At 41.9% G+C, this 23,097-nt stretch overlaps 1 protein-coding gene across 3 annotated transcripts in view; it reads left to right on the top strand.

Moving 5' to 3' along the window:
* The window catches only part of RPS6KC1 (ribosomal protein S6 kinase C1), a 479,254-nt gene that overhangs the window by 29,957 nt on the left and 426,200 nt on the right, over positions 1 to 23,097 (top strand). For all 3 annotated transcript variants that reach the window (XM_085612893.1, XM_085612895.1, XM_085612896.1), the window contains exons 2-3: positions 1,141 to 1,176; positions 14,837 to 14,957. In XM_085612893.1, coding sequence (XP_085469019.1) covers positions 1,141 to 1,176; positions 14,837 to 14,957 — 157 coding nt within the window. The remainder of the gene's footprint in view (positions 1 to 1,140; positions 1,177 to 14,836; positions 14,958 to 23,097) is intronic.

Raw genomic sequence — 23,097 nt, forward strand, 5'->3', positions numbered from 1 at the left:
TTCCAGGCAGCACCTCTAAGAAAAGCAGGAGGACCTTTTAGGCTTATCTGACTCTAGCATAACTTCGATAGTTTAGCCATGCCTTACTTCAAAAAATGTGTGGTGAAGAAAGATCATTCTGTTTTTTTAAGTCGGTAGATTGTAAGTGTGTTAAAATTAAATCACTAATATTGTAATAACATTTATGATTTCAGTAGACCGCTGCACTGTCACAAGCTAAAGCAGTCTCATGGTGTATGTAAATGTTATTGTTTCCTAGCCTGGGGATTACCACTTGGTGATAAAGTGTAATTCTCACCATGGTGGGTAATAGATTGTATCCACCGCAGAGACCCTGATACATGTGATTGGTTATTGGCAGTATGCACATAACATTGTTGGTGCCTTCTTAAGAGATTTCTGTATTGAATGCTAACAGAATCACCCTGTTTTTACGTGACAATAGGGACATGAAGGGTTCTCAAAACATCTCCTTATGAAGGACATTCTCCCCAAGTGGAAATTTCACCACATAGACTATCTGAGTGTCCTTATAAATAAATACAAATTGTTGGGCTCGAAACTCCTTTCCTTTCAGATTATCCAAAAAGTTTAAGGTCAATTAGTAAACTCTAGAAGCGAAAGAGTCCAAAATAGAGAATTCATAGGATCGAACCAAACATCAGTTTTTTGGGTCACTTATTTTGGTGTTAATGTCTTAACCCCTTCAGTGCCCATGACGAGCTGGACTCGTCATGGGCTGCGGTGGCGCTGTGCCCATGACGAGTCCAGCTCGTCATGAACTCCGCCCGCTAATACAAAGCGCGGCACTGGGCGGGGAAAGGGGCGGGCATGCAAGGGGTTAAAATGTTACGTTTAGGATGTTTCCAGGTTGCTGAAATACCTGCCGCCTTTAATGGCATTTACACAGTTGTGGCAGTAAAACTGATTCCAGATGTTGCAGATGATTCATTAAACTTACAGGTTGGATTTTCACAGTTTCTATATCTCTTGCAGTTGATCTGTGTGCCTCTTTTTCGTTATTAATCAGAAGTGGTTCTTCCATGTGTCAGAAAAGTAAAAACCTATAAAACACGTGCTGTTTGTGATCTCTTGCCTTTTAGTGTGTATCTGCTAACTACTTTTCTTTTGTTTTTTCAGATTGTTTCAAGACGAAATCCGGATGACGTCCAAGAGGTAGCCTATTTTAGAAGTTAATGTTGTCGTTGGCAGTGTCAAAGTATGCAGTTAATCCCACCCCCTGAAATTTAGTTGGGCGTACTGGATAACAGCCTCATTTCTGGATCGAAATCCTTTGTTCATGCTTATACAACAGAAATTTAGTTCTACTGTGCTGGAAATATTTTCCTCTTTGCAGCCATTTATTTAACTTTGCCCCTTTGCAGTAGTAATGTTTGGAAAAGGACATTATTTGACTATTCACAATCGTTACCAGGCCATTTATCCCTTTGCCTGCGTCAGTACTATGAAGATTACATCAACATTTCTGTGTGTCTTGGAGTACTCCTTTACGTTGAAACTTAGGAGTGATAGTATATGTATATTAATCAAGTAAATGTGAAGGTCGAACAGGAAGTCCTTTACTGAAAAATAAATTATAATCTAGTCCTACTCCAGGCCTTACAGACAATTATTGAGATATTCTTCCATGACTTACATATACTACCTTAATGACCTTTTGTATGGGTTATCTTTCTTGGAAAACTCTGAACATGAGAAATGTCTGCAATGTCAACGTAATTCTAATACACTAAGCACTATTTATGGGGGTCCTTTAAGTTGTGTATTTCCGATTGAAACCTTTTTGGGGTAACAGGCTTTAAAGGTGGCCTAAATGAAATTACAAAGGCTACACAATAGTATTCAAAGTTACTCTAGCCATGTGTTTCAATTTCATTACTGTTTCTTCCTATATTAAATTGAGTTGTGCTTAAAGTCATACCTGCTTAGCGATCCTTTCACACTAAGATGTATGATGTGTTTGAAAGTGTCTGTTATGCGATCAAGTAGATAATTTATAATATTATTTGGACATAGATTAACTTGGTTGTCAAAGGGAATTAATCTTGAAATCTGCAAAGCATTGATTAATAAAATAAAATGGTAGAAAAAGGAGAAACCGGCGTACACAAAGCACTTATGTCGTTTGTATGTGAATACATTACAATTGTAGGGTGCATTCAGAAGTAAAAGCCCAGCATACATTAACCATGTACACTAACCAGAAATCCATAAAAAAAACCTTAAATGATTGCATGTCAAGTCCACTCTCTTGATGAATGGAATCAGTCATTTGTGCATATCCATCAACCCACGGATCCAAGTGTTAGCTTGTGAAAAGTGCAACACCTTGTTTCTCCCTTTTCCACCATTTTATATGATTAATCAGTTTTGCACATCTCTGAATTAATTCCCTTTGACAAACAAGTTAATCTATGTCCAAATATTATAATACAAATGATCTCCTCGCTAGCATTTACCATATAAATTAATTTAACTCTGGCTCCCTAGGGGTTATTGGGTTGCCCGTCATCTATGTGTTGATGTTTTGAATCCCTGGTATCTGTTAATCTATTGCCTGCTTACACATTGTACATATGTGTGTGTCTGTATTACTTGTATACAAGAGCATGATCCCTGAATTGCCATTGTCTGTGTGCTTCCTGTATTACACTGCACATGAGCAATGCACTCCAGTCGCCAGTAGGTAGTAATAGTTAGGACCATGTTTCCATAAGAAAAGCATGTTTTGACTTGCCTATAACTTTGGCATCATTTGACCAATCTTCATGAAAGTTTGGGGGTGATTTGTGCAATGGGGACCGAGAATTTGGGTCGCAAAATAAGGTTGCTTTTGTGATATTAATTTCCATGGGAACCTTTAGCCACACTTACAGCCCAAACCGCTGAACGGACTTGCACCAAATTTGGCACGGAGGTAGATGTTGGTTCAAGGAAGTGCCTTTTGCTTATTTGTTGTAAATCAGTTTAGTAGTTGTTGAGAAATGTAAGTTAAAAATTATAGTCATATCTCTGGCCATGGATGTTTCGCAGTGGTTTCGTAATTAATTGCAAATGCATGACCTGAACAGAAAGTTACGGCGTCATTTTATTCCTCGGGAATGGTAACCGAAGCTGAAAATGTGTGTGAAAGTCCACATAAGAGGTCAAGGTGGTGATACTCTGACACTGTGGTTGAGAAATAGGGGTGTTAATGATACAAGTTATGTGTCTAAGATAGATTTTTTTAATCGTACGACGATGCGACTACCACCGCATTTTTTGACTTGGCTATAACTTTGTCGTCGTTTGACAAATCTGCATGACATTTTGCGAACAAGGTGTCACAGTGGGTACTATTGATTGGGAAAGTTGCAGTTAACGATGTCATTGCAATGACCCAAATAACTGTCAAAACGCAAATATGTCTGAAAGATGGTTTTTAAAGAAACTTAGTAGAAAAGTAGGAGTTTAAAAACATGCTTTGTAAGAAGTATGTATATAGTAATATGTGTAGGGCAGTGTTCAGAATGGATTTTTTTACATATTATTTTTGGATGTGTTGGTGGCCATTGAATGTCTGCTTTTGTTTTACATTCTCGCAACATCGCGAAGATCCCCTAAAATAAAATAAAAAACCTTTAGAAATAAACTTCACAATATTTTGGGTACTAGGGTTGCTCTGACAAAAGCCGTAGTGTTGGTTGTGTGTATATGGCTGCTACCCATTAACCCGGATGCAGAGTTTCAGGTTACTTAGAAACACCCTGTTGCCTTCACTGTAAAATGCACTCCATCATTTCTATAAATTCCATGCATGTCAAAACCCAGATTGTTGTTATAGATACAGCCCATGTGATGGTCTCTTGAGGAATGCAGAAACACTTTTATTAACATGTTTCCTGGTTTTGTCAATCTGTGGACAGAATTGATTTGACCACTTTCATTTCTGTCTTCGGCATGTATTAGAGTACACCAAGACAGTGTGAGAGAAAAGCGACAACAGTTCTGCAAAGGTTTCTTTCACTAGGATTTCCAGCCCTACCCAACCCTGGCTGTTTGTAGTGGAGGTGGACTGCGGATCCTGCCTGCAGCCAGACCCTGCGCCCAACCAGCTGCGGGCGGTCAACTTCTGCTGCGCACAGCCTTCTGCCATGCGCCGAGGTGGTTGACCAAAGGGTGTTAACATTGGCAAGGTCCTGCACCCAACCTGCCATGGGCGGCAAGGCTAGCCCCTGGTTTGGGCACAGGGCCTGGCCTTTGGCAACCAAAACGAGGTGCGCAAGTGCATGACCTTTAGCATCGTTTTTTTGTTTTTAAGTGCAGAGTTGTACACTGGAACATTTTGGGAAGAGCCAACATCTTCACATAATCTCTCCATCCTCCCTACTTGCACACCACTTGACAAGCGTAGATCCTTCTGGTTTTGCTTTGAGGGATGCTTGAAGAGATGCTTCACTGTCTTTGAAAGCATCAGGGGCCGTATTACGTATAGGGTGCACTTTCCCTGTTTGCACCCTATTACATAAAATGCGATGCCCCCCATGACAGACGCTACCTGGTGCTGCCCTAGGGGCAGCGCATTTTAATTGCAGAGCAGCTTTAAAGCATCTGCTCTGTGTTTCACTGTGCAGGTGGCAACCTGCCTGCACTTTTAAAGGGGCGTTGAGATCACCTTTCACGTGGGTGCAGTGAGTGACTGCACCCCCCTGTAAGGGAATGACTTGGGGGGGGGGGGGGGTCCACCTCCAGAGGGCTGCTATCAGGAGGCGCACTGTCATTTCACCTCTGTCAGCTGCTTTGCCCGTGTGTATAATATGGTGCGGGTGCAGAGGCCAAGTCCTTCCCTCATTTGCATTGTGCCATGCCCCCATGCAAATGATGGAGCACCCTCTTGAGAAAGCGCTGACGGTGTATGTGCGCCAGCGCTATCAGTATTACAGAAGGGGCCACAAAAGCATCTGCGGCCCCTTCTGTAATACCAAAGTGCCCTGGGAGTGCGCAACGCGGGTGCTAATGCCAGTTGTGCCCCTGGGGCACTTTGTGTAATACGCCCCAGGAGTCTACCTGTAGGCTCTTGTGCTCCATTAAGGTTCTCTAATACCAAAAACACACAAAATCTAAATGTGTGTTTGCTTGTGCCAACATCTTAATACCTTCACGAAATCATACTTTCAAAGGGCACTGTAATGGGTTACATCAAGTTCTTAAAGAGTTAATATCTGTGATTTGGGGAATGTTAAGGCACATATGTAAGACACAATCATTATGAAATGAAATGAAATGAAAAATTATATTTATATAGCGCGTAACTGCCCGGAGGCCTCGTCGCGCTTTAAGCAGAGTCCTATGACGGCTCCAAGATGCATTAACACGTTTTGGCGAACAAATGCGTTTTTAGGGCTTTCCTAAATGCCAGCCGATTGTTGATCTGTCTCATGTCCTGGGGAAGGGAGTTCCAGAGTCTGGCAGCAGTGTGAGAGAAGGAACGGCCACCCCATCGAGCTTTTGTGACCTTTGTTATAGTTGCTAGGTGCAGTGAACCGGAACGGAGGGATCTGGAAGGGATGTAGGGCACCACAAAGGGAGACAGAATGGCAGGGCCAGTTTGATTAAAAGATTTGTGCACAATGCACATGGCCTTAAACTGTGCTCTGGCAGCCATCGGGAGCCAGTGCAGCTCCTTAAGAGCTTTCTTGGCTGACTGCCAGCGGGGGATGTTGAACAAAAGTCGGGCGGCACAGTTTTGGGTAACTTGGAGCCTATTGATCACTGTTGCGGGAGCACCCAAGTATAAAGCATTCCCGTAATCAAGGCGGGAGAGGATCAGAGCCTGGATCATAACTCTCCTGGCCTGAAAAGGAAGTAGAGGAAGGACTTTGCGAAGCATTTTCATTAGCCCTACACAAGTGGAGGCAGTTTTGTTAGCTTGAACCGAGAAATCTAGCGCACTGTCAAGCCAGACACCAAGGCTCTTTATCTGGGGTTTGGGGAGGGGGGGAGAGCCAAGACATGTAGGCCAAATGGAAGCCAGTGTGGAGGATGGAGGGTTGCCTAATAGCATGATCTCTGTCTTCTCTCCATTAAGTTTCAGACAGGAAGAATGCATCCACTCAGCAACGGCCTCTAGGCATAGACCTAAGGTGTTGGACGACCCCTCAGTGTGGTCCAAGGAGACCACCAGTTGGGTGTCGTCTGCGTAGGTGACAATACGCACACCAAAGGACTGAACTATGTTTGCTAGAGGTTGCATGTAGATATTAAAAAGGGTGGGGCTGAGGGACGAGCCCTGCGGAACCCCACAGCTGACTGGTTGCTTGGAAGAGACCATCTCGCCCTCAAATACCTGGAAAAAACGCTCATCCAGGAAGGAGGTCAACCATTCCAGGGCCGCGCCCGACACGCCCATGCCCTTCATGCGATTATTACAGTTTAAAGCCCTGAAAGTATTGCAAATAATTTATTTTAGCGATCAAACTTTTGATTTTGTTAAAGAGAACTAAATCTTTGCTCAAAATAATTAAGATCTTGGTAACTAAACAGGAAAGTTTATCCTTTGGATCATGATTTTAAGTCAACAAAAAGGAGTGGGTATTTCTTAAGTGCAGTAAAATATGTCTTAGCTTGTTTGTTTGGCTGCATTCTCTTCACCACTTCAATATTTTATTTACCTGTTTACTGTGTCAATGATTACAACCAAGATTTACTTTACTGAAAGTCCTTGTTTACTCTGCTGTTATGTAAAGTGATTGCTGTGTTAATGTTCAAAATCCCACTGTCTATCAATGTGAATAAACATTATAAGTGGACATTATTAACGACAGACTTGAAATCTCGAATCAGGATTCCAACATGCACCTTATGAATTTCTCCACATACTTTTCACCAGGTATTTCACCAGGTACGGCCTGGTGGAATGTGTGCAAAGAGAAACCACACCAGTCTAAGTTGTGCGCGTCATATTGGGGCACAACACATATTTCACATTCCGAGTTGTGGAACTCGAAATGCGGTGGTAATACTACACACAGTAAATGCCACACCTCGCAGTGTCACTCTTTATCTAGTGTCACGCTACTGCACCAAAATACTGACTGGACTGTAATTGGCCACATGGGCATAGATTTTAACAGAAATACATTTTCTGTGATGCAAGCTCAAGAAAAAAGAATTTGCTTGGAACCATCAAGTCCACAGTAGACAATGGGAATGAATGATGACAGCTTTTCCACACATAAACTGTCCTTAGGGCATATTTTACCTACTTACAGATAAGAAAGAAAAGATTGATGAAGTGTAGATCTGTATGGTGGGTCCTTTGTTCAGTACTTGTCATTGCTACTAGGAAAATACACAGACATGGGTCACTCACTTGACTGCCTTGGCCATACTTCCTCACCTCTACATTTTCCTGATGGATGGAAATCTAGTTGTGTCATTCGTGGGTGTTAGCTCACTTGTTGTGGCAGGTCAGTGGATGAGATGAAAGGCTGGAGGATGGATAAATGTATTTATTAGGTTTTTGTTTCTTATTTTTGGCAGGCACGGTCAGCTTAGTGTAGCTGTGGTTTCTGTTCTCTGTATTTCTTACAGCAATATTTAGAGTTTTTGGGCCATTTTTACTGCTACAGCTGTTTTTAATGGCATCGACTGAAATGTACTGTGCTGCTTAAACCCAGTTTCGGATCTTTGGCATCGGTACTATTTATCCCCATCCCGAATTGAAGGATATTTAAGCGATCATTTGTGGTCCATGAAGGAGATTTGTGTAAAAAGTTAGCTGTCTGCACCCTGAGATCTTCCACTTGATTTTTCAGTGAAGGGGAGGTTACTTCCTGTGTTGTCCTGATGAAGACTCTGTCTTAATTTATCTAATGTATAGATACGTCGACGTACTTACTTGTTTGACTGTCAGTTATATTGTAATGACAACATTTATTCATTTGTTTTGCCATAGACGGTTTGGCATAAGGCTTCACTCCGTGGAATCATTCATGTTTTCTAAACCCTAGTCAGAGCTCACATTTAAGCATATTTAATATAGAATAAAATGCTGTATCAGGGTGTTAATAACCTTGTGCAAGGGAAGCGTCTGTGTGGATGAGATGAATGCCAAGTTTGTTCTTAAATGACTGTGGGTGGAAAAATGTGCACAGAAACGCAAACCACAACATGCAAAATCAACTTATTTCAAACAAAATGTTCCTGAGTGGGGGGGTCAGCCAGGGCCGGCTGGGAAACATATCTTTGGGACCTCTCTCTAGTTTTGTGGATATAGACTAGCCCTGACCTTCTTTGGACTCCCTCCAGGCCTGGACACCGGTGAGGCCAATTCCACTACCTGCTGGATCTCGGCCGGGTCCCTGGCCCATCATTCCTCTGAGCTCCTGAGTGGCTCCAGTGGTACTTCTACTCTGAGCGGACCACTTCTTGTGCTACCAATGCGAACCTGTGGTGCAAGCGGACTGAACACCCCACCCTTTTTTGCAGCCTACCATGACTTGGGGGTAATACCTTAGACCGCATCATGGGCAAGGATCGTCCTTTCCCCTCTCAAGCACAAATGAAAATGGACAGATACACCACATCTTCAAGGGATTCTTCTAAGCCCGCACCTGACCCTATGCCAGCATCAGTGTCCTTGGACGCCATTAGCACGGAATCTATCCTATCGGGTATACAAGCTTCTCGACCGACCCTTGACACCAAAACCAATGAGGGTAGATGTCACTCTATTACGTCTGGACCTGCGTAATGTGGTGGACAGGGTTTCTGATGCCGAAGGTTGTATCTGGATCTTGAGGGCACTGTCCAGGAGCTCAAATCCACCATCCACCGCTTGTCTACATCTGCCAAACATTTAGAGGAACGTGTGGTGGGCACAAAAACCAAAGCTAACAGAAACCATCTTCATTTCATTGGCTTCCTAGAGGTAGTGGAAGGGTCGATGCCCAAAAATGTTTCTGAAAGATTGGATCAAATCTTGGCTCCCATTTGACCACCTGTCTACCTGCTTTGTGCTGGAACGTGCCCACAGAACTGTGGTGCAAGGCCTCCATCTTGGGCCCCTCCCAACCCAAAATCCTTAGCTACAAAGATAGAGATGCTGTTCTTATGGAAATAGATTGAACAGGCCCATTTCAAGCTACCTGTATCCTTATTTTTTTATTTTTTTTATTTTTAAGGTTTTATATAGCGCTGGCTAGACCCAGAGGTATCAGAGCGCTTTACAAGATAAGGATAGTATAAGGCACATAGGGTATAAAACCATATGAAAGGTAGCGCAACAAAAATTTGAAATATACAAAGTACAAACAACATGAGCATTATACAAATCAAGATAAATAAACAGGGGCAGGAGCTATACATTTAAGTAATTAGGTAAATGGTGAACAGGAGAACAGGGTATATATTACTGAACAAATATAGTATGATTGATAAGAGATCAGGAGTAGGGCACTGGTTAGGAACCCCAATAATAATTGCGGAGGTGGGTTTTGAGGTCTTTTCTGAAACTAGAATAGGAGGGATTACAGCACAGGTTTTTTGGGAGGGCATTCCAGATAATAGGGACATTACCAGAGAAGGAGCGAGATTGTGTGGCTTTCTTTTTATGCAGAGGTGGGATTAGGAGTAGGGTGTTGGTGCTTCTCAGAGGTCGAGTGGAGCCCGCAATGTGGAGTTTCTTTGAGAGGTACTGCGGAGTGTTTTGGTGGAGGACTTTATGAGTAATGATGTATCCTCATCTTTCCAGACTACACTTGCCTTGTCCAGAAGCAACAAAAGGCCATTGTCTCAGTTATGTAAAAGCTCAGCGCAATTGAGCTGTTGTCCATACTCTGTTCCCTTCCAGGTAATGGTCCTCTATGAATCCCGCTCATTTTTCTTTGACTCCCCAGAATCAGCATAGGACTAGGTCGCATAACGCAAAAAATTCAGGGTCGGATATTCTGCAGCCACGCTAATGCAACCTGTGGTGGGATGAGAAGATGATGGCACTGGAGGTGATGACGAGGGGCCACTGCAGGCGGGCCAAATAAGGCCAATTGTGAAAGTGATCACTGGGGGGTCTGCTGCCTCCAACAGGACCTCTCTCCCTCTCCGGCCCCAATGGGGTCCAAGTCTTGGGCCCAGGCTGAGACTTTCGTGACCAGGCCCCTGCCTCAGTGGCTCAAGTCCGTACTGTAACTACAAGCCCATGTATTCTGCTACCAATATTGGACTTATGTATGTTTCACCAGCAGCATTTTATCCTTTACTCCAATATGATGTGTGTTGGTGAAAGCAGCTTCTCCACGACCCTTATTGTTTAGTTCTAAGAGGAAGTTTGGGTGATAGATGCTTCTGAGACTGAAGTGAAGGGTGGAGGGTTGTTAAGGGGTTTGTTGGAAGTTTGATTGCACATTTTTGTTTTATTGCCTTTCCTTGTTTTTTTCACCCACACAGTACACGCACTCACTGTATCCGTTGTGCCACATGCATGCCTTCTTCGCTCCCCACCACTGGTAACTGATGCATTTTCTCTGCAAGTCATCCTTTTCTTTGCTGTCACCCACCCGGCTCCATAGACTGATGGCACTGTTTAATATTATGACTTTGAACACCAGTGCTCTAGATGACTGCTTTAAACAAAGTGCGATGCTTCGCTTTACTAAGTGCCACTCCCCTGCTGTGCTGTTTCTTCAGGAGACAGACCTACTCGGAACTTGCTGCCCGGATCTTGCCCAGTTTGGGTATGACAGAGTTTACCATGCCGATCACACTAAAGGCTCCCTATGTGTCGCTATAATTGTCCACAACACCGACCCCCCTCTCTGTCTGTCACTCAGCATTAGATGCTGAGAGGATGTATGTCCGGATAAAGGGTTTCCTTGAGGTTATACAATACAACTACCTTAATGTGTATATTCCACGACATCGAGTTCAGACGTCCCTGGGACACATCGTAGACATCCTCCTGGAACTAGCACCGGGTTCTACCATTGTCTGCAGTGATTTCAACACCGTAATGGACTCCTACCTAGATGCAACAGGAGCAAGGGCAACACACTCATGATCTTTCTTGCTGCTGTCAAAGTGGGAGGCATCTCTAGGCTTCTGAGACGTCTGGAGAATGTGGCACCTAAAAATAGACTGAATATACTGACCTTTCTGCAGCCCTCAGTCGTTTGTCTAGCATTGATTATTTCTTTCTTCTGGCCATGGATAATCTGAAAGTGGGAGCCATGGATTTTCTACCTCAGGACCTCTCCAACCATGCTCCGATTGTGCTGCACTATGGACAGTGCGCTGGAGGCAACTAACCTCCATGGCACCAACACCTTGTGCCTGGCAGACGTGCAGGGCACTGCCTACCAATTTCAAGAGCTCCATACTTATTTGGACCTCAACACAGGATCGGTTGGCACCAAAGGGATTTTGTGGCAGGCCGGCAAGGTGTTACTGTGGGGTAGGGCCAAAACTTTTCTTTGCAGACTGGCCTCTTGCCCGACGTCAGTGTGTCTCGGACCTGGAAGCAGAAATTGTGCCTCTTGAAAGTCGCTACCAGCAGCTTGGGAATACCCACTCCCTGCTGCAGTTAGAAAACTGCAGAACGTCTCTCCGACAGCTGTGTGTGGAGGAGGCCCAACATTGTTGGATGGCTTTTACCAGACATGTTTATGAATAGGAAGACAAATCCGGGAAGCTCCTATATTGGCCGATAACACGTGACGCATCCTCTAGATTGATCCCCAGGATCTGTACCCCACGGGGGTGGGGGGGGGGTGTGCCTCAACACTGAGGATTTTCCAGCTACTTTCACTTCTTACTATGGCTCCCTCTATGGACAACACAACCGTGCCTAGCGTGAGGACACTCACCCTCTGAATGCCGACCTTTTACTGGCAAATTTGACGATGGCAGACTGTGCAGTTCTTGAACCAGCCCTGATTATGGAGGAGTTGACTGACTGCGTCAGCAGCCTGCAGTCGGGCAAGATGCCCAGGCTAGATAGCTTCCCAATCGAATACTATAAGAAATACCTATCATTACTTTCTCCCCACCTCCTAAAGTTTTACCTAGAGGTTGTGGACAAGGGCCACTTTCCTTCTGAGCTTGATCTTCCAATAATTATAGTTCCTTACAAACTGGAATGACCTCCTGAAGCTTGTCCATCATATCGTCCGATCTCCCTTATCAACACGAAAATGAAAATCTTTGCAAATATCCTCGCTAACTGCCTCCTGCTGTTGCTGTCCTCCTTCATCCACCCAGACCAATGTGGCTTCACGCCTCATCGTAGAACCCTACACTGCATCCCTGGAGCACTGCCATGGCTTCAGGGACCTTTCCGCGCTGATGCTCCTGGACTTTGAGAAAGCATTTGACTCCCTGGATTAGGGATTCTTGCTCTGGGTCCTCTGCCGTATGTGATTTGAATCTGCTTGCTGTCCTTCATTAGAGTGCTCTATGCTGCCCCCAACCAAGGGTTACAGTCAACGGTGTCCTGTCCCGCACTAGACAAGGATGCCCTCTCTCACCACTGCTCTTCGCCTTGCTGATTGAGCCCTTGGCAGTCTGGGTATGCTGCGAAACCCAAATTTTGGGCTTTCACTGGCAGAATTGTCCAGAGGACCGCATTGTATTATATGCAGGAAACATGTTGCATCTTTCTCTATCAATCACACATCGCTGGACCCTTTCTCTTCTAGATGCTCCAGTTATATGGAGATGCATCCGGCTTGGTGGTCAATTGGCCCACATCACTCCATATCCCCATGGTCCAGAGTTCATCAACTGGCAAGACTGTCTCTCTAGATGTAGACTTAGCTTCCCATACTTAAGGGTGGTCATTGCCTTAGAACCCAAACTAACTTGGAGTCTATCTGTTTATCTGTCTGTCTGTCTGTCTGTCTGTCTGTCTGTCTGTCTATCTGTCTGGGCAGTTCCCAAGTTTATGTGGAGAACCCCTCCTATATATAACACCCTACATATTCAATGACACTCTGAATCTGCTTACCTAAAACATCTTTTTTTCTAGCAATGTTTTTAGGCATAGGATTAGCACAGAGCCATCTACGCCTATATATATTCAAACCTATAATTCTTCCAGGCTTTACGAGGTGTTCTTCACAAGTTCAATGCAAAAGCCACAATTCCAGTATTCTTCACTAGGTTTCAGTCAAAAGTCAAATGCAAAAGTATTGAAATGTTTTCATCTAGCTGCAGTTGCCCTAGTTGTCTCTAGGTGTTGTCAAAAGTCGACATTTGCATATACGCTTTTGCTATTTTAATAATTTGTGCTTGTTTTCCATAATATTAATTATTTGCCAAAACTGGTTCTTAATAACCAGTCAAAATTACTGATTTTAAGAAATTTTTCTTATTTTTACGTTTGTGATCACACGCTACTATTTATAGAAATCTTATTCACTGGTGAGCGCAAGTGCACTTAGATAGCTTAATTTGGCTGTTTATGTTTCGGTGGGTTTAGGCATTGTCTTTGAGGTGTGAGCTTTGTTTTCTGCTTACTGATAAGGGGTGATAACGTTCCACATGTAGTTACTAGAGGGCTCTCCCAAGTGGTTGAAATGTCAATCGCAAACCTGCGGGGTGTGATTTCAACCTAAAAATCTGCATTTTCACGTTAGCTACACTAATGACTTGTGCTAATTTTCAATAGGATTATGAATATATACCAAACCTGGTTTATTGTGAAGAATGAATATTGTAATTTACAATAAATGTTTTAAGAGTTATGAAAATAGTTGATGGCACCCTACTATACATAGGTGCTATCAGTCATTGGGAAGTGCAAGTGCCTAACAATTTCTGTTCATGGGAACTATTTTCATGTGTATGTGTATACGTGCAGGGGAAAAAGACTGTCACTCAACATGAAGGCATCCAATGGCTAGATTGGGCTGGTCTGTTGATCTATACGTACTGCTGGGGTGGGAGAGAGTATAATTTGAGTGACATGTCAAGAGACCAATGTATTGTGTGTGTGATAATGTTTGGAAAAACATGAGGATGGCAAGACAGCTAAAGCTGTCTTTCTTCCAGACCTAAAAAATATTTTGTTGCTTTCTGCTGTTCCCTGTGACTCAGGGTGCTTGTATTCTGGGCTTGGGATGTAACTAAAAGTCAAACAACCCGGTTCATGCTGGAGGCATTGTTGCATCACAAACACACAGACCAGCTAACACATTGATGGCTGCCATATAGGGAAGCCATGTTTGTATCTTGGGCTGGTGTGATGCAGTTGTATTAATCAAACTTAAAATCATGTCATTGCTTAATAAACAGCTGGAAAGTGAGAAGAGACTGTTGTGTATCTCAGAAAGCACACAAATGTACCCTTTTAGCAAATACATAAATCACTACCCAGCGCCAAATATTGCAATGGAAAGAATGATACCTTTGCACACTACAGTCTAACGATGAACTCAGTAACATTTCCAGGGTCATAGGCACTGAGTTCTGTGACCTCATAGTTGGCACAGAATCTGCATACGAGTTTAGAAAACCAGTAGTGCACAACACACTAAAGTGATACACATGAGGAAACGGAAAACAACATTAATATAATTTGTCTGCTGTGCATTTGTCCTTGCACAACTGTTGATTGTGCTCTTTGTGACTAAAGACACACTTCTCCTGAGCTCTCATTCATAGGGAGGTGAACTTCGCTCACTTTGGTCTGTCGTACATAGATTTCAAGGTTCAGATTCAGGAAATAAATAGTTGGCTTTTAATTTAAGCTGTTGTTGGGTACAGTCCGACACAAATATCAACTGTCTGCATATATCGATTATTATTCACTGCTACTTTTTTTGCTTTTCTCTCTGTTCAGATAATCGTTTGGAAGAGATACAGTGACTTTAAGAAGCTACACAAAGATCTCTGGCAGATTCACAGAAACGTGTACAGACATACAGACTTGTTCCCACCTTTTGCCAAAGCTAAAGTGTTTGGTAAGCTTACTCCTGTGTTATTGTGGTGTGTTGCTTTTTGATGGCCATAGTACATCTGTTGCTCTAATTAATGTGAGAACTGCACTGCATAGGACATATACAGCAGTATGTGTGGTGCAGCAGAATTCAAGCCTTGCAGAGGACCTCATTGAAGGTTTTAGCATGGTGTGTACCAGCATCTTAATCACTGTTACAAAGCCCTGAAGGAGGCCACTTATTGCAAAGTCTCTTGCAGTGCTTTGAAAGATGAGCAGAGTATGGGAGGATAAAAGAGAAGGGCAAAGCTGTGAGCCTGAAAGCCATGAGCCACCACCTTGCTTGGACCCACAGCAAAATGACTAGAATGTAATGGGAAGAAACCTGTTTTAAACATCTAACCAGTGTTCTATGTTGATTTTGATTCTCTTACCCATGTTCTCATCTTAATATATGTTTTCTCTATTTAGACCCTCATTTAGACTTTGATTTTTTTATGTTCTTCAAATAAAGATAATCTTTATTTTGGTCTTCTCAGACTATTATAAAACAAGCCTTCTAATTAAACCGTAAATAAATAAATACAAGCCAGTGTCAACATCTCAATGTTTTTATCAGTCAGTCAATTGGCTTTATTTCGATATGATGAATATCTTAAAAAGCAGTACATAGATTAATGAACAATAAAACAATAAAAGGAGCCAATACATAGGAAAATAAACATATATTTCATACTACTGGTGGCACCAATAAATTAAGTAAAAACAATTAAAAATACAGATTAAACCAGATACAAAAGCCTAGTTGATCTAATACGCCAAGACCATCCTAGGAACTTTGCTAAGCCACAAGCAAAGAGGGGCCGTGGGTCATTTTTCAATATACGTAGGGCCTCCTTGTAATGTCTTATTCCAAGTTCTCTACAGAGTGGCTTTAACCATCTACTGCGGGGGGCTACATAAGCCGGGCATTCGAACAACAAATGGGGTACCGACTCTGTCCTATTTTCACAGAATGGGCAGGAAGAAACTGTTTGGGCCGGAGCCTTCCACCTAGAAGTCAATTCCCCAACGGGGAGTAGACCTAACCTGAATTGGAAATATAGAGCCCTGTCCCTACGGTTTGTGATGACGTCCAAGTATGGTTCGTAGAAAGACACATCCTTTACCAAAAGAAAGTTCAAGGTGGTCCTACACAAATCGGTATTACTGTTTCTGCCATCAGCTACCCATCTCCAATATATCTTCTTCAGGACAGACTTTGGGGGGGGGGAGTTCTATTGTTCCAAGCGTCGCCAAGGCCAAGATTGGTGAGAAGACGCTTGACTTCCCTCAGCCAGCGGATCTTAGGCCAGCCTGGCAACCTCATCACATCAGTTAAGCCATCCGTGTAGCTAGACAATGTTTTTATTGTAACGTGAGCCCATATTGTTGACCTAGGTATTGCTTTATCTTACTATAGCAGGCACAGCTTGGAAATAAGTTGACAACATTTCAAGAGTCTGTTGTGTTGTTTACAGCTCGCGTGTTAGTGGCTCATGCAGGCTGTCATGGATGCTTTCTGCCTTCCAGTTTAGAATGTAAATTCTGCACCCAGACAGTTGCTTCGACGAGTCACATAGAGCTGGACGGTGTTTCTGCGGGTGGTGCTTATATCGAATAAAGTACTTAATTTCCACTCTGTTTCTGCGTGAGAAGTACTTTACAGTTCTGGCGACGAGTTCCAGCACCACCCCGACAGACCTTTGTGCGGTCCCTGTGTTTTTTTCATTTCATCTCGGCACTTTACTTCTGGATTTATAGCGTGTTCTCTAATTTTCTACATCGCTTCGCTTACAGTTTGCCGGTGGTTCCTCCTAGGTCGTTTGACCTACACCTGAGCGTGAGTTATTGAATTTCCATGTTTTCGTTTTTTACTTACAGTTGGGAATTGACATTTCTCCTCACTTCGATTCGTCCATGGTCTGAGCTTGTGCTCACCCAGTGTGGCCTGGGGACTCTGCTATGACGTCTTCTTGTGCGTGTTTTGACAATACACGCATGCACGCTATGTGACTCCATATTGTGCGGAGTTTTATCCACTTTGATTGAGGGTTTTATTGTATGCACGTTGCGTGAGGCCATCTTGGATGCTGTTTCCCCATTGAATCAGCGTTCTTGTCTCTCTAGTTATGCACGTTGCGTGCAACCATTTTTATTTCCCTTCAGGTTGATTGGGCCTGGTCACAGCTCACTGGCAACAGCTACAGCTTTACTTTGACACTAGGTGGATTCTGTTTACTGCGTCAAGCCGATTTCCTCAGCAAAAGTCTGTATTGGCATTTGTGGTAAATAACTTTTTAATTTTACTTTGTGACACGTTTATTTTTAGAAATCTTCATTTTTTGCTCTGCAAAAGTTTTTTTCTTCTTCATTTAAGGTCAATCTGTTATGGAAATGTAGGCATATTTTTGCTCCTTTATTTCTCCTCTATTCATTGAGGGTGAAGAATGGACACTGTTAAAAGATTTTACTTATTGCTTTGCCTCAATTTCTGCTTTCTGTTCTGCTGATTGTCCGGGCTCCATTTCTACATAGTTTTTACATACACAGTGAACTAGTCCCTCTTTGATCTTTAATACATTTTCAAAATGTGTGCACAGAATTTCTCCTTAGCCCCCTAACAATTGTTCTGGCCTAAAGAAATTGGAGGGGAGAGTGAGAGGAATGTTTTTGATTGTGCCATTGCGGATTTCAACTGTTTTTTCCCCCTAAGGTTTGCATTGGTATTGTGTGGTGCAAATGTTTTCACAAGACACAGAAGTCTAACCAAATTATAGATGATTATGTGGCAGCTCCTAGTACTATATCTTTGAATTGCAAGTTTGGATCGTTGCAGGAAGATTTGATCAGGGATCAATTTGTTATGCATGTTAAGGATGCATCTATTCAGAAGAGGTTATGGGTAAATGGTGACGTTAATTTACAACATGTGTTGGCTTTGGTTAGAAAGCCTGAAATGTCCAGTAGGAGTGCCAAAGTCTTACAATCTGAGTTTGGAGTCAAGCGTGAAGAATGTGTTAGTAAAGTAAATAGTGAGTCACGTACATAGAAGTAAAGATGTAGTTCAAGAAATGGATTACAAGCAACAAAATAAGTTTAAGGAAAAGTCAAAAGATCAGTTAAAGGACGGTCCTAAGTGTTTTAGGTGTGATAGTAAGTCACATCTCACCAATAGTAAGTTATGCCCTGCCTTGAAACAGAAATGCTCTGTTTGTGGCATGTTAGGGCATTTTGGGAAGGTGTGCAGGAGGAAAATGAAACAAAAAGTGAAGTGTGTTGAGGATAGTGACATAAGTGATGATGATTCATATGATTCTCTCTCACGGGGTAATGAAAGATTTGTTCTCAATATTAAAGATAGTGAGGATAGTAACATTCTTAACGTAGACAATGTTGTGGTAAGAAAAGAAACATTTATGTGACATGACCATTGGTGGGGTGGACATTCACATTTATGCTGATTCAGGTTCTCCTTACTCCATTATTAATTAAAGTGTTTGGAGAACCAAGTTTACAGAGAAATTAGGTACTGTACTTGAGGAACCAGATATATCTCCTGAAGGATTTTCTGGAGAAAGTATAGACATGTTGGGTTTTGGCAAGTTAGTATACACATTTAAGAACCGTGAGATTGTTGGAAAACTCTATATTGCTAAGAAAGGAACCTCCGCTTTAGGGTGGTTTGATCAAGGTGAACTTGGTATTTTACTTGATCCCAATAGTTCTGAACCTGTTATGGTGTTGGATGACAGTGAGAATACAGGGAAAATTTTTTAAAAAGTTCCTGGAGTGTTTTGTGACAAACTTTGAAAATTGTAAGATTTCGAACACAATATTGTTCTTAAAAAGGATGCTTGTCCTAAAATATTTAAAGCAAGAACTATAACTATAATTGTTATAATTGTCAGAAAGGAAGTGGAAAAGGAGTTGGATACTTTGGTTGTGAGGGACATTATTGAAAAAGTAGAATCGTCTGAATGGGTTCCTCCTATGGTGATTGCCAGATGTTCTAATGGAAATTGTTGTTTGTGCATAGAAATGAGATATCTTAATAACAATATCCTCATAGATCAATTTCCGTTACCCCGTATATCAAAAATGCTCTCTTCTATCAAGACTTCTAAGTATGTTTCAACCATAGACCTCTCTGCAACGTATCACTAGATTTTGCTGCAGGTGGATTGTAAACGTTATACAGCATTTATCACTCCTGTAGGTTGCTATCAATACAAAAGAATGCCTTTCGGTCTCGCTTCAGCCGCTGCTGTTTTCCAAAGATTGATGCATTAATTATTTGGTCAGTTATCTAATGTCCAGTGTTTTCAGGATGACATACTTATTTATGGGAAGGATAGGAATGAACGTGACCAGGTGTTAAAAAGAGTCTTGGAAATACCGGACTTGAGGAGTTTAACTGTAAAATGTTCTAAATGCACATTTGCTAGAGAATTTCTCTTGTAGGGTTTTCCAAATTAGACAACTGCTTAAAAATAAGTGCTGATTCAATTGGTGTGGGGTGTGTGAAAGAGAGTTCAAAGATGATAAACGTGCCATTGCTGAAGCCAATACTTTGCCTGGTTTTGATCAAATCTCCACAGTGTTATTACCACTGATGCCAGTTCCAAAGGTTTAGGGGTGTTTTAGCCCAAAAGCAGAAAGGCGGTGGTGAAGTTATCATTTCTTATGCTTCTAGAGTCCTTACCGAGGCAGAAGAAAAAGAAATCCATTATCGAAAGAGAGACATTAGCTTGTGTATGGGCCCTAGAGCATTTGAGAGCTTTTGTTTAGGGTAAGCAATGTGATTTGAGAAGCGATCATAAACCTTTAATCAGACTTCTCACCACCGATGGGATGGTTAAAGCTTCTGCGCGTATTGCCAGGATGTCGATGAGGCTGCAGGATTTCATTTATAAGATATTTTATGCGGCAGATAAGGTAAGGATAATGTGTCGGCATATTTTTTATCTAGAATATCTTTGCAGATGAGGGAGAATACTGGTGATGCATGGGTGGATTTTCATAGTGCTCTGGTGCATGATGTAGGTATTCCTTTCATTGAGAAACAAGCATGGTTGGCAGCATACACTAAAGATGAGGCGATACAGAAAGTCCTTGCATATATTGATGATAAATTGCCTATCAAGAGCTCGTTAGGTTCTGATTTAAGGTGTTTTTGGGATGTGTAAAATGAATTGTCAATGGTCAATGGCATTTTAGAGGTGACAAAGCTGTGCCTACGATAGAGTTGAGGAAATCTATCTCTATGCAGTGTCATGAAGGTCATGGAGGTCTCTGAAAACATTGAGACCCAATATGAGTGTGCCTTATATTCCTAGTAATCCTTGGGAAACTATTGCTGTAGACGTTATAGGCCCTGTTGGTAAAGAGTCTTAAGTATGATATTTCAGCCATTGATGTTTTTCCAGGTGGCCTGCTGTCAGGATTATGGACAAAGTGGATACTGATGCTGTGTTGGATTTTCTGGACAGTATTTTCACAGAGGAAGGGATTCCTACTCCAATTATCACAGACAATAGCGTACAATTTATTTATCCCAAAACGAATACCTAATTTAGTAGATTGGGTTGGAAGCATGGCACCACGTCCCTAAATAATCCTAGTGGGAGCTGCATGATTCATAGCTTTAACTGGGTATTCAAAGGTACTGTTCAATTGGCAGGTGTGAACAACGGTGATTGGGAGTTACAAATTCACAAAACTGTGTGGATGTATCACACCACGATTAATGAAATGCCCGGGTGTACCCCTTTTAAAATTATGAGGGGACGAGTTGCTAGGACTAAATGGAATCCTTCATGGTTAGTTGGAAGCTCTAGTACAAACATGGTTTTGGAATCGGTGAAGTGCAAGATTAAGGACACTCATGACCGGTACAAGTCTATATATAATCAAAGGAGAGGCTTTAAGGGGGGCACCGAACTCATAGTTGGTATGTCAGTCAGGTCAAGAAACCGTGGAGGGTTAAAAAAGGAGTTAGTAAATTCTTGGGACCTTTTGATGTGGTGGAAGTTTTGAAAAATGCTGTAAGGTTAAGCGATGGAAAGGTTTGGAATCTCAAACGTATTGCTATCCTCAGAGGTGATAAAAACAGTTATGTCAAATCGCCTTATTGTGTCAATAATGATATTTAGAATGTCACTGAATCACAAAGTGAGGATAGGGGGGTGAGAACACCGTCACTGATTTGACACAGCGCGTTTCCAGTGAGGATGTGGGGAGTGGTTCTGTGCAAAAGAGTTTTGGTGAAGAGGGTAAAAGGATCAGAAGGAAACCTGCATGTAGGCGGATTATTCTGTCTACGTTTTTATCCTTTTGGAGATATATGCCTATTGCTCATGTCTACTTTGTTAGATACTTATTCTCTCTAAATGTTCTTTTTGTTTTATATTTCTAGCATTATTCCATATTATATATAATGTTTTGAATTTGGTGTTAAAAGAAAAAAAAAGAAAAGGGGAAAGATGTGTTGTGTTGTTTACAGCTCATATGCAAGTGGCTCGTGCAGGCTGTCATGGATGCATTCTGCATTCCAGTTTGGAATGTAACTTCTGCATCCAGACAGTTGCTGTGACGAGTCGCATAGAGCTGGACAGTGTTTCTGCGGGTGGTGCTTATACCGAATAAAGTACTTAATTTCCACTCCGTTTCTGCAGAGAAGTACTTTACACAGTCTCAAGTTCCGATGTCGTACTTGCCCACCTTGCCCTTCAGGCAGTACACAAACTGTTCAATTTGCTTAGTAAGCAGTGAGCATGTGTAGTAGCTATCCACACGGCTTTTTTTAAAAAAAAGGATGTAGTCTTTACAATTTTTGGTCCAGCTCTTTCCTTCTCGACTGCTGAGACTTTCATCACCTATTTATCGTTGGTGCTGTAACATACAATAGAAAACAAAGAAAGTGATGGATTGAATGCTGGGTTTCATCACAGCCACAGGTAATTACTTAGGTCGCATTCCAGTCCATCTTTTTTTGCCTTCTATTCCACTCAAGACAGTTTCAAGCCATAAGTTTTAAAGGAGAGTTTATTGAAGTTCATTAACAACAGATTAACAGGAAGACATAGTATTAAAATTCATCTCAAATAGAAAAATAGAACATCATAATTAAGTGAGAGGAATAAAAGATAAGGGAAAGAGGTAAAAGGGAGAGGGGGGAAAAGCATCATCAAATAACACAAAAGCAGTTGCAATAAATGTAATCATTGTCATACAAAATTATATAAAAGAATAAAGAAATAGGTCAAACGCACAAAAAGTTCTCCATTAAAAGAAAAATAAAAAAATAAAAAAAAAATACAAGATAGGCATAAAACAAGCAATAAAAATATGTACATGAAACCATCAGGAATGCATTTACGGGGGCTTGGGAACTTCTTCTGTACGTGGATTATGTAAGGGTAGGGATCGAGCAGACATATCTAAAAAATCTGTAATGGGAAGCCATGTTAAATCACGTTTAATGGCAAGTGTAATGGGATAAACATAAGCTCTGTCAAGTCTATGATGATAACAGACTCCATACCACCAAGCCTGAAATGAAGCATTGGAGGTATCCTTCCAAGATTTAGTGATTTGCTGAAATGCTACAGCTAGAAGTAAGTCAATAATGGACGTATTAATGGTGGAAGAGGACCATATGTCTGAGAGACTACCTAAAAAGATATGTGAAAATGTAAGAGGGAAAGAGGTGGAAAAGATCTTATTGATCTGAGCCCACACATCGGTCCAAAATTTATGAATCCTCGGACAGCAGAATAACATGTGTTTAAGATCTGCCCTCGATGCTGAACAAGACCAGCAAGAGGGAGGGATGGAAGGATCAATTGCATGCAACTTGGCAGGAGTAATCAAAAGTCTGTTATATATAAAAAATAACGTTTGAGTTGTATTCGCTGCTCTAGAGGACTTCCTTATCTTGATCCAAACCTTTTGCCACAAGGAGACAGAAAAAGTGTCCTCTACATCTGATTCCCAGTCCGTTTCTGTTTTAGATTTATCCCGAGCGCCAGAGGCATCTCTTAGCTTTGCATATATCTGGGAAGCAGAAGAAGAAGCAAGCAAACAAGGGAGAGAAAGCGGGGAGAAATTGGTGTGAGTGATGG

Source organism: Triturus cristatus, chromosome 6 (assembly GCF_964204655.1).
Source record: "Triturus cristatus chromosome 6, aTriCri1.1, whole genome shotgun sequence".
NCBI lineage: Eukaryota > Metazoa > Chordata > Amphibia > Caudata > Salamandridae > Triturus > Triturus cristatus.